Raw genomic sequence first — 12,253 nt, 5'->3', positions numbered from 1 at the left:
TTCACCATAGCAGCACTTCCTTCAAAGGAGTGACGCCTGGCCTTTACGCCAAATATACAGGCTCTATACTACTAGAGGTCGTGTTCGGTTCATCCGACAACCTCCATCGCGAAAAGCTCATTTTCCATATCGCCCCATTCAAAAGTAGCTATCAAGCACTACTGGGACGCAAAGCATTCGCCCACTTTAACGCAATACCGCATTACGCGTCTCTTACGCTTAAAATGTCTGGTCCATACGGCATAATCTCAGCAAAGGGTAAATCTGAGTATTCCTCGACCACAGAAAACGTGAGACTGCTTTGACAGCCGCACACTAATCCGACCTTGCTGGTCAAAGCCCTAAAACTGGTCACTCAGACCTTGGACACGGTTAGGCGAGTCTGGCATAAATAAACAAGGGGCTTCACCGCCGCATACCCCTTTACAAGGGGCTGCACGTACAAACAATGAGAGCCAATAAAGCTCAAACTCATCATACTTTATTTTAACTACACCTTTTGCACGATACTTTTCCAAACTAAGTTCTTCTCCTTTACAGATGAAGCATGTGCTACACCCGTCCAGGATACAGCACAACAGAGACATAGGCGCTGACGTGCAGCAGGGACCCGTTACAAGGATTCTTTTCAGATTAAGATCCTGCGTAAACCTTTCTTACTGTCTCTTGATGATACACATCCCCCGGTTTCTTACCATAACCGAGGAGGAGGCTGGCGTTTTGGCATCGGCCGTGTCAGAAGTTCCCGTCCGTACCTGGACACTAGGGGCTTAGGGCATTGTCATGCCCGGTATCATAAAGACCGAACACCTCAGGGAGTGTTCGGCGTCTCGAGTTAGGCCTTATATGCATCAGCTCTGAATCATGTCTTTAGTCAAATGTTGGGTTTGCCCGGCTCCTGTGTTTTGCTGCCTTACGTTCCGCACCATCGGCTAACACGGCACCAGGAGAACTACTGCGATTGTGCCCCGGTTCGGCCGGCCGAGCACCTCAGTAGAGAAAGCCGAAAACTGACTGTCATGATATAGCGAGAGACTGGTCAACCACTCGATCGACTACTGGATTGTTTAGAATTCCTCTGCTTTGATGAAGGACCGCTTCCCGGTCAGGCACATACGCGCCCCGAGTTCGGAGAAGCGCGGTGCCTCTAGGGGCTATATAGTAGCCCCACCTTCGAGCTCCTATGGCTAAGTGAAAGTGATAAAGCATTATAGTCCGGTTGCCTAGTTTGCTACGCTATCACCTCCTTCAAAGGACCAAGATGTTGGATTAAGTGTGAAAAAGTGCTTTTCTTTTTGCAAACACCCCCGCACCATGTGCGTGGGGGCTGAAGCCAAAGACTGCCATCTTTCAGGTTATACATACACGGCCGCACAGGAGATAGTTCAATACTTGAACGCACACGTATAAAAAGCTATTGCATTATAAACATGACCTCATAAATCATACATGTCATTTAAACATAACATCTTTCGAGCACTGCGACTCTATTAAATGAGCGCCCTGCAGGACTTCCTCAAAATAGTGCTCGGCGGGTAATCGGCCTTTGTCTGAACCCCGGGATGCAACAGCGGTGGCATCCATCTCCGCCCAGTATGTCTTAACACGAGCGAGAGCCATCCGTGCACCTTCTATGCATGCCGACCACTTCATCGCCTCGATATGCGGCACCGCCCCAAGGAATCGCTGCAACAAGCCAAAATAACTCTCAGGCTTGGGCCTTTCCGGCCACAGATGAGCGACCACACCTGTCATGGCAAGTCCGGACAATCTATTCAACTCAGCCCACTCAGCCAGCCGGTCAGTCAACGGAAGTGGACGCTCCGGACTATGGAATTGAGACCAAAAAAGCTCTTCCATTTCGTGATCCTTCTAGCTTCGAAAGTGCACGACCGCGTCCGCCGCACTCGCCGCCAAATCCAGATAAGGATCCTCCGCACCACACAATTGGCCCAACTGAGCATACTTCGGATCCGTGAACTTCCTACGCAGCAGAAAGGGCTTTTCAGCCGCAATATCTCCGGCCTGACGCAGTTCCTCCTTCATAGCCCGCATCGCACTACGGGCATCCTTGGCTTCGGCGGCGGCCCTCTTCAGGTCCTCTTGCTCTGCTCGGCGTTCTCTTTCAAGAACCTCATAGCGGTCGGTAGCATCTTTTAATTTCACGGCCATTCCGGCCATCTCCTCCCTGCTTCGGAAGTGAGAAGCCTTTTCGGCTTTTAGCTCTTCCGCTGCCTTCAAGGCAGCCGCATCACTTTTCCTGGCTTGCTCCTTGGCTCGAGCAAGCTCTGCTCGAAGGTCTTCCACAGCAGCGGCACCATCTGCATCAAGCATACAAATTGTAAGGAGCGGGCATCAGCTCCCTTACTAAGTGACCGCGGAGCAACCACCTACCTTGTGACTCGTTAAGTCGTTTATTGACTAGCGCCATGTCCGCATCCGCAATGTCGAGTTGCCGCTTCAGCTCGGCAATTCCATCAGTCCGGCTGGCCACCGAACATTCCGCCACCTGCATAAGAAAGGCGACATCCTATAACTGAGATTATGATCCTCGGCACGCTGTCGCTTTCGACAGCATACAAAGTCTCAGGGGCTACTATCTATACAGGGTGCACTCTATGTGCAAAACTGTCAAAAGGTATGTCATTTTTTGCGTACCTCAAACCCCGTCAGCAAACTTCCGGCGGCCTCATACAACCCGCTCTCAGCGGATGAGATCCTTTCAATCACCATACTCATTAATGTGCGGTGATCTTCTGAGATAGACGCCCTCTTGAGCAAATCCTGCAGCTCCACCGGCCGTACTCCAGTGGGTGCCGAACTCCCCGGCCCCGCCGGACTCGGGGAGACCCTCCGTGACGACACCTCAGGGTCGTCCGCCCCTTCCAACGGGGCGGCAGATGGAGGCGTTTCGCTCTCCATCATCTCCGGACGAAGGTCCCCCAAAGATGAGCTCTGCTGAGATGGGCTGAGATCCGAACTACAAGGTGAAAACTTCGGTTACCCTTAGAAATAAAGCAGGGGTGTCCCCTATTACAGAATTCCCCCTTTTTTACTTACGGCTCGCTGGAGGGCTGATTCCTCTGAGGAGACAGTGCTGCCGGGGCTCTTTCCGGCACAGGACCTTCCGGTGCAGATTTCTTTCCCCGCTTTGAGGCCTTGGCCTCCGGGTCTCCGGAAGCGGTCCTCTTCTCCCCCTGGAAGAAGGGACTCTTGATTCCCCCCTTACTGAAAGCCTCCTTGGCAGAGGTGGTAGTTTCCCTGTGCCCCCCTTCGCCCTCCTCCGAAGGTGCAACCTCCAACATTTTGATTAACAAGGGATCCGGCGTGGTCTCAGGGAGGGGGGCCGGACATCGTATCAGTTTTGCTTGTGCTATCCACTCCTGTCCAAGGGATAGCTGGTTAAAAGGCAAACCCATGATAAATAAATGGACAATGTGTCCAGACACAGGGCTACTTACTTGAGTATCCGGGCGATTGCAGCTTAGGCCAGCATCCTCGGTCAAGTCCGTGCGCATCTCTTGCGATCCGAAGAACAGTTTGTACATCTCCACGGGCGTCAAACCCATGAAGTGTTGGAGAGCCCGTGGCCCCTCCGGATTAAATTCCCACAGGCGGAGGGGGCGGCGTTTGCAGGGCAGAAGGCGCCGAATCAGCATAACCTGTGCCACTACGACCAGATTGATCTCCCTTTCTTGGAGGCCCCGAATCCGGTCCTGCAACAGAGGTACGTCTTTAGACGGCCCCCAGTCAAGCCCCTTGTTGACCCATGATGTCAGCCGTTGTGGAGGGCCCAGGCGGAAGACGGGCGGCGGCCTCTGCCTGCTGCCCCTGGGCGCGGTGATATAAAACCACTCCTGTTGCCATGAGCCGAGCTCCTCCTGAAAAGAGCCCTCGGGCCATGGAGCATCAGCCCTCTTGCCTATAACCGCCCCGCCGCACTCTGCCTGACGCCCCTCAATCATCTTCGGCTCCACGTTGAAGGTTTTGAGCCACAAGCCGAAGTGAGGGGTAGTGCGGAGGAAGGCTTCGCAGACGACAATGAATGATGAGATATGGAGGATGGACTCCGGAGCCAAGTCATGGAATTTCAGCCCATAGTAAAACATGAGCCCCCTCACGAAGGGATCCATCGGGAAGCCTAAACCCCGACGGAGGTGAGACACAAACACGACGCTCTCGCCGGGCTCGGGAGTAGGAATAACTTGCCCTCGGGCAGGCAACCTATGTGAAATCTCGTAGGTTAAGTACCTGGCGTCTCTCAGCTTTAGCATGTCCTCTTCCGTGACGGAGGAGGGCATCCACCGGCCTCGTAGGTCGGAGCCGGACATTGTCGAAGGTCGAAAGTACCCGAATCTGGAGCCCTAGGTGTTGGAACTCGAGGCGAGGGGCGGATTCGATTGAGGATTGAAGAGAAAGAACAGGCCTTGGTCTCATTATAAAGAGGAAGAATACCAAGAGCCGTCCCCGTGACCGTTTGGAACCCGCCTTCGATGGAGGGGGTGTGGCGACGGGCGCGGTTGGGTTACCCACGTCCGTATTTATGGGAATCCCGGAATAAGGGGAACACGATCTCTGCTTCGACAAGACGTGCCAAGGAAACCGCTTCGCTAAACACGCTGGGGTGGTACAATAAAAACGATTCGAGTAAAGGCTTGGTAGTGGTGTGACGTCACGCCACCAAATACGTCAGCAGATTGAACTTGTGTAAATATCATTCTCTCTACGGTGCTATGTGGAATTCATTTTGCAGAGCCGGACACTATCCTGGTGTTCACAATCTTCTATAAATTATTCGGAGAAGGAACCCGCCTTGCAATGCCGAAGACAACATGCGCGCCGGACTCATCGTCATTGAAGCCTAGTTCAGGGGCTATTGAGGGAGTCCTGGACTAGGGGGTGTCCGGATAGCCGGACTATCATCATCGGCCGGACTCCAAGACTATGAAGATACAAGATTGAAGACTTCGTCCCGTGTCCGGATGGGACTTTCCTTGGCGTGGAAGGCAAGCTTGGCGATACGGATATGTAGATCTCTTGTAACCGACTCTGTGTAACCCTAGCCCTCTTCGGTGTCTATATAAACCGAATGGCTTTAGTCCGTAGGACGAAGGACAACCATACCATAGGCTAGCTTCTAGGGTTTAGCCTCCTTGATCTCGTGGTAGATCTACTCTTGTAATACCCACATCATCAATATCAATCAAGCAGGACGTAGGGTTTTACCTCCATCAAGAGGGCCCGAACCTGGGCAAAACATCGTGTCCCTTGTCTCCTGTTACCATCCGCCTAGACGCACAGTTCGGGACCCCCTACCCGAGATCCGCCGGTTTTGACACCGACAGCGACCCCTCCAGGGTTCAACCCTGTGCTGCATCCTATTCACCATCGGGCGAAGATCCGCGACGGTGAGTCTGGAGTCACTAATGGGCACCCCCAAGTAAGTCGTGGGGAAGGAGCCCAGGCGGCAATTCAGCCGGTCCGCAATGGACAAAGCTTCGTCCGGGGGGTAGCCAAGGACCATCACTTTGCTGTTGTCGAAGTTGATGGTGAGACCCGACATCTGTTGGAAGCACAGGAGGAGGAATTTCAGGTTGGCGATGCCGGACATGGAGCCCTCCACCATGACTATGGTGTATATCCTTCCATGTTCTTATCGTGGCCAAGCTGCAGGCCCTCATCTGTGAAGTTTCCGCTTCTGGTTCCGCCACCATGGTCTTTTTAGATCTCTCTCGCCGACGGAGCCGTTAGCTTTAGACAACCTACGTTCTTTAATTGATCACATTACTCTTAGTTCTGTCAAAGACTCGATCAGCTGGGAGACAGAGCTCTCGGGCATCTTCTCTATCAAATCCACCCATGCCAAGTTGGTGCGAGGCCCCAAGGTCCGGTATGTGAAAGGCTTGTGGGCAACTCAAGTGCCCCTCAAAGTTCATATTTTCCTCTGGCACGCGGCTTTGGATCACCTACCCTCAGCTCTAAACCCACAAAAATGTTATTGTTCCGACCATAGGTGTTGCGCTCTATGTGGCTCTCCGGAGAACTCCAATCATATTATTTTTCCATTGTGCTCCCAAGAAATCCATGTGGAGTTGTGTTTTGGACAATCTTGGAACCCAAATTCAATGTTAGATATCCTTGCGCTTCTCAACAATTCTTGCGGCCAACAACATCGCTTAGCTTGGAGACCGTTTAGTGCTTTAGCTTGGCGCTATGGAATACTCGCAACAAACTAGCCATTGAAGGGACCATCCCATCTCACCCTGCTAATTATATCTTTAAATCGTCTCTATTTTTTCAGCATTTTTTTTCGAAATGGCGTCCTCTAGGGAAGAAGAATGATTGTGAAGCAGCATCGGGTATCCTTCTCAAGATCAAACATCTTCACGCTACCACAGGAGCTCCCGAGTCTCATCAAGGAGATTCTTAGATGTTCCTGCGCTCATCATGCCATATTTACCCTGTTTCCTTTTTACTATCTGGTTTGTAAGACTTTAATGTTGTGGTTACTTAGCATCTGTTGGGTTTACTAATTTAAAGCTGGGTGCTTCTTGTGTCTATTTTCTAAAAAAATGTTATGTCATATATGCATCTCTACCTCTGTGTACTAAAAAGTACTCCCTCCATCCCAAAATTCTTGTCTTACATTTGTCTAGATACGGATGTATCTAATACTAAAATGTGATTTGATACACCCGTATCTAGAAAAATCTAAGACACGAATTTTGGGACGGAGGGAGTATGTGATTGTCGCTAGCATTGAACACATTGTTCCTTAACAAAAGATTCCATTATCTAAAAAACTGTTGACTGTCGCCGTGTTAAACACATTGCTCTGCAATAATTTGATGTTACGAAAACCAACCAAGCAGCTGTGACCGTGATACAGTCTTCTTTTCGGTTCCGACCTGAACCCCAAAAGCTCTGGCGCAATAACCGCGAGGCAAACAGTGTAAAAATCCGAACAAATTGTTGAGGTAAATCATTAAAACATGCACCCATATTATCTTGTTTGGCCAACTCCACTGTCAAACAATCAAACCAGAACTGCCCTTCACTGCCTCCCTCTCCTCGGCGAGAGATACACGTAGAGGGGGTGGAGTTTGTAGCCCATGAGCTGGACGGTGTCCACCTTGTCCTCGTCGCCCTCCTTGAGCGTCCAGGCGAACTCCTGCACGAACCTCGCCATGGCGGCACACGAAATGCCGGTCGCCTGCGCGCTCCCGGCGCAGACCCTCCTCCCGGCGCCGAATGCAATGGTCTTGTACATGTCAGCGACGTCGAACCTGCCGTTGTTCAGGAACCTCTCTGGCCTCCACTCCTCGGGCTCCTCCCACTCTTTCTTGTCCATGTTGCACGCGTACACATTGACGATCACCTGGCAGGTTGCAATGGCCGAAATATATATGCCATTTTAGTGAACAGACAGCACTTCACTTCCGTTATGATGACTAGCATTCAGTCACGTGAGAAAAATATTACTGAAGTGTGGAGTCATATGAGTACCTCTGTTCCGGCTGGGACCTCGTAGCCGGCCAGTGTGGTGGTCTCATGGACGAACCTTGGAGGCAGAAGCGAGACAGGAGAATGGCGCCGCAGCGTCTCGTGGAACACGGCATTCAGGTACGGCAGCCGAGGAAGATGGTCCTCAGTGACCATGTCCTCGCCGCACACCTCCTGGATCTCCCGGTAGAGACGATCCTGCCATGGCGTGCCATGAGAAATCTGGTGTTAAAAATGCATCCCGCAGAGCAACAAGTTACTTAGAAGGGTAAGCTCAGCTTGCCTGTTTTTCGGGGTTTTTGGCAAGCTCATACATAGCCCACTCGGTCGTCACCAAAGTAGTATCTGCACCCTCTATGATTGCCTCCCACACCAGCATCGTTACTTGGTCATCTGTCAATGTGTTCTCTGCCAACAAAAAGTCAAGATAGGATGTCTTTGCCTGCATATCACAAATTGATTGCGTTATCATCACTTCATCAATGAACAAACATACGTCTGCTAAAAGGTACTTCCTCTGTACACTAATGTAAGACGTTTTTGCAGTTCAAATTAAACTGTAAAAACGTCTTATATATTAGTGTACAGAGGTACTAGTATATAGGTAGATTGCTACCACCTTGCCGCGCGCAATTCTTTCCTTCTGTTGACCGATCAAGGCTCGCATCACCGTGGTTCGCCTAGATTCCGTGGTAGCAACTGTTGTATCAAAGCTCTTGTTTGGAATCCAGCTGAGGTACGGGAAGAAATCCCTCCAATCAATCTCAATGACGCACATCATCATGTCAGCCACAATGATCTGGTATATTTCATCCTTTGAAATATCGCGCCCAAACTCCTTCACATAAACTGAACTTACATCCTCACCTAGACCCTGAAAGTGCAGCATGAACGCTAAATCATACCATCCTCACTGTTCAAATTCAGAAAGTATGGTGCTATCGTGTAGGAAGACTAATTAAATCATGGCGTTTGTAGAGAGACTAACCTGGATCAACGATAAGCGGAATAGCTCCTCCTTGAAAACTTCTCGAAAGTTCCGAGGAGCATGTGGGTCATTGGTCACCAATGTATGAAAAGTGCTTAACATGTTATCCATCATCATGTTTCTCGTCTCCCGAAATTGTCTCTGCAAGCATCTCATTGTTAAATAGTTAACTGAACTCGCAAGCGTATCTGGGAGGTGGTATAATAAATTGTATAATTTTGAAACTTTTTAGACTCATACCTGAGCAGAAGAACCCAACAAACCCGCCATAACAAAGCGCTTCACCATTTTGTGGAAGTCACCATAGTCACATGTAGCAACCATTGCTTTATCACGACTCAACACTGATAATGCTTTAGGTAGCTTTCGAGTAGATATGGATGAGAATTTCGCAACCATTGCCTGCAAAATACGAGTCAAATGTGAGATATTTCTACCATAATGCTATAATTTCTTCCTTTTGTATTACTTAGTTTTGGCTATATGTATTGCAATGATTGTGTCTTTAAACGGACAAAAGTTCCTGATGTTGTACATTTTATCTTCAAGGATAGGAGTTGGATCCGTCGGTTGGAGGAGGACTGAGCGTCCATGGATTCTGTGTGAAATCTGTGGGAGATGTTAGCTAGGGTGTACTTAACCGATATGGATGACGGTCCGTTTAATATAATTAGTGAGGCAGGAGGAATCATGTTATATTTTTCCTGTGGTTGTTTTAGCCCTGGTTTAGCCTTGGCCTTTTGTATCCTGTGTGAAATGTTAGATGTCAAGGCCTCGCAATAATAGAAGGTTGTGTCGCATCAATTGATGCATATGACAGAATTTTTTACCGTCTTCTTCTTAAAAAACTAATGTTATCAACAAAAGAATATATGCATGTTTGGTGTTTTAGTGTGTGTTTCCTTTTATCTGGGTAATTGTTTGAGGAAGGAGGTCAAGTAACAAATCACTTGTATCCTTTTCATGTGAGAATACTTGTTATAATCCTTATTTATCTCTAGAATGACAAAATGAGAGAGATCAAAATAACCTTCATATTAGCTGTAAACTTCAAGTGCTGGAGTGAAAAAGAACTCTTGTAGCAATATTTAAATTTTGTATTGTCATTTAAGAGAAAGATATGCTAAGATAATCATGGATTTGGCAATGAATGTTACAGAATTAATGGAGATATAACTAAAATGCCAAAATGTACCAATTACCTATAATTGCAAAAAGGATTTTGTGTTTCTACAAAATAAAAATACAGTATCAATTTAATCTAGTAAGAAAGATGATACAATTTTAATATTACCTCCTTGGCTACTTCTGTTGAGTTGACCACAGCTACAGATGAAGCCCCAGTCTTTATTGTGTATATTGGCCCATAAGTATCAGACCATTTTGCAAAGGTTTTATGTGGCTTCTTTTCCGTCAGTTGGAGCAGGTTTCCAATTATTGGTAAACCAGGAACAACTGCATGTCAATGAAATAAAAAAGAGGATTAACTTGTTTTCCTTGATGTAGAATTGGTATTATTCTTTTTGAGATAAGTCAGTCTGACAATTAGTGAGCACAGATGATAACAGGCTGGATACATGGAGATAACATAACCATATGCAACATTTTCTTCTTCTTCTTTTCTCACGTGTTTTTCATTAGTTACTGTTACACGAGGCTACAAATCATACAATTACAAAGCATACATAAATGGTTTGGTGTATAAATCTTTGAAAAGTAAAAAAATACACTTATTTTGAGGAGATGTATTGTAATTACACTAAGTATATTCATGAATGATGAGAAGTACTACTTATGTTGATCCTTTAAATCTTCCCAATCTGATTGAGTTTGATCTTGAAATATTACCATCCTACTGCACATAGTACTACAACTTTGTAATGTTTTGAAACTTCTAAATGTACATGATTCCTAGGGATGAGGATTAGCAATTATTTTTCACAATACAAAGAATGAAAGTTGAAATAAAGAGAAGTTATTCTGTGTGTGAGAGGTCCAAATTGATTTTCAGAGCATGAAATAGAAATTTATTGAGAATTCACTAGGGATATTATAACTTTTATAACTTGTCCAGGTGCATTATTGTTGGGGGTGAGGATTAGTAACTATTGTCATATTTAGAGCATTCACATTCCTAGCGCCTATTAGACACAAAGATGGATACATCAACTTTCTCTCTTCAACCCAATTCTAAGAATTTCTTGCTATATCTCTTTTTGACAACAATAAGTGTTAAGGACATTAAATTATGATATGTAACTAGATGATACCCTGTGGGTTGATGCAGTAATTGGTTGCTATATATGTCAATGAGATTTTGTTGTATGAAACATGGATATTTGGATAAATACTATGATAATTGGATCTGTAAATACATGTAATTTGTAGTGTTTGATTAATGTACAGTTTTTTAGAATAATTAATAACTATAAATAGGATAAAAGAATAGAAAGGACTCAGCTTTTCGTAAGTATGTTGCATGTTGAGGTGGATCTTTTCTCTACATGGTTTGAGGGTGAAGATGTTTGCATGCATGTATAGTGAAATAGATTAGTGAAGACCATCTATTTAGCTATGGAATTAATGGCAACAAATGAACTAATCATTTAAGTACATAGTACTTAGCATATTGTGTGCTAACATTACGGCTTTGTTAAGCCTTTTGTTACCCGAGCGCCTAGTAATGGTGTTCGTAATTTTCTCTCACCTTTAACTTATGCTTAGTGTTTAGGGATGCGGATGCATCTCAATCAGAAGAAGTAAAAATCGAAATAATGGAAAGTTATTCTGTGGAGAGGTCTAAATTATAGATGTCGAAAACGTGAAGTGGAAATTTAGTGAGATTTTTAATGGATTATCCTCGTTCGGCATCAATTACAGCGTGTGATCAGCAGGGCCTGCGTCCGCGCGCGTTTGTCAGCAATTTCACAGCGAAAGAAGCAGCACATTAACAACAACAGGACACGAAAAGATTCAGTGAGATCATGGCTACCTGGGGGCGTGTTGGCCCGTTCCTTGTTCCCCATCCGGGCACCGGCGACCGCGGCGGCTGCCGCCAGCCCTCCAACGGCGGCAGCCACCGCTCCCCCGCCACCCGCTGGGAGTGCAGCCAGAAGCGCCTCCATCGGTCCGCTGGGGTTAACCTTGTCTTGCCGTGCTACAAGCCGGTGTGGAGCGGAGGAACTAGAGGCAGTGGTGTTGCATTGTACATGCGCCGGTTCAGTCTTTATATTGAGCTAGCAGATACGGCGTGCACGCTTCAGTTTATGGCATGCAGATCTGGCGACGCAGTGTTGGCAGGGTCGATGCGTCGAGAGGGGCATCTGATCCCCAAGCTGAACCACTCGATTCCGTCGTGGCGGACGTGTTCGTCCGCATTTGCACTGAGCGCGTACGGCCGTGTGGTTGACGAAATCTGGGCCGGCCGCCATGGTAGATCAAGCCAAGTACGAGGCGACAAGCTCTGTGACGCGCGGTTTGTATGTATACTCCAATTAGGCTGCGGCGCTGCGTTCGTATATACCGGTATCCGTACGCAGGGTAACTAACATAGAGGTGGCGACATATGTGTGTGCCGAACTTGCGCACTAATGGACAACCCTCTCACTCAGTTTAATCAGTAAGTGCTCTATCGCTGCACTCATTGAGCAGACTACGATAGTGCATTCGTATAGGGTTCTCGGGTACCTGCGTGGATTTTTAACTCCTAGGTAAGGGTGACATTTCTTCACCAAACTTCGCACTTGAGTAGAATGATCGATA

At 47.3% G+C, this 12,253-nt stretch overlaps 1 protein-coding gene across 1 annotated transcript; it reads right to left on the bottom strand.

The window, feature by feature from the left end:
* Positions 1-7,054: 7,054 nt before the first annotated feature.
* LOC119368221 (ent-kaurene oxidase 2-like) lies at positions 7,055-11,616 on the bottom strand. Its single transcript, XM_037633539.1, has 8 exons — positions 11,484-11,616; positions 9,786-9,946; positions 8,732-8,893; positions 8,492-8,632; positions 8,123-8,377; positions 7,787-7,945; positions 7,507-7,701; positions 7,055-7,378 (listed from the first exon to the last, which is right to left on the bottom strand). The coding sequence occupies exons 1-8, from the start codon at positions 11,614-11,616 to the stop codon at positions 7,055-7,057; spliced, it is 1,530 nt and encodes a 509-aa protein (XP_037489436.1).
* Positions 11,617-12,253: the final 637 nt, after the last annotated feature.

This window comes from Triticum dicoccoides, chromosome 2B (assembly GCF_002162155.2).
Source record: "Triticum dicoccoides isolate Atlit2015 ecotype Zavitan chromosome 2B, WEW_v2.0, whole genome shotgun sequence".
Classification (NCBI taxonomy): Eukaryota; Viridiplantae; Streptophyta; class Magnoliopsida; order Poales; family Poaceae; genus Triticum; species Triticum dicoccoides.
The sequence above is the reverse complement of the archived record's forward strand: the minus strand, read 5'-3'. Positions and strand labels throughout refer to the sequence as shown.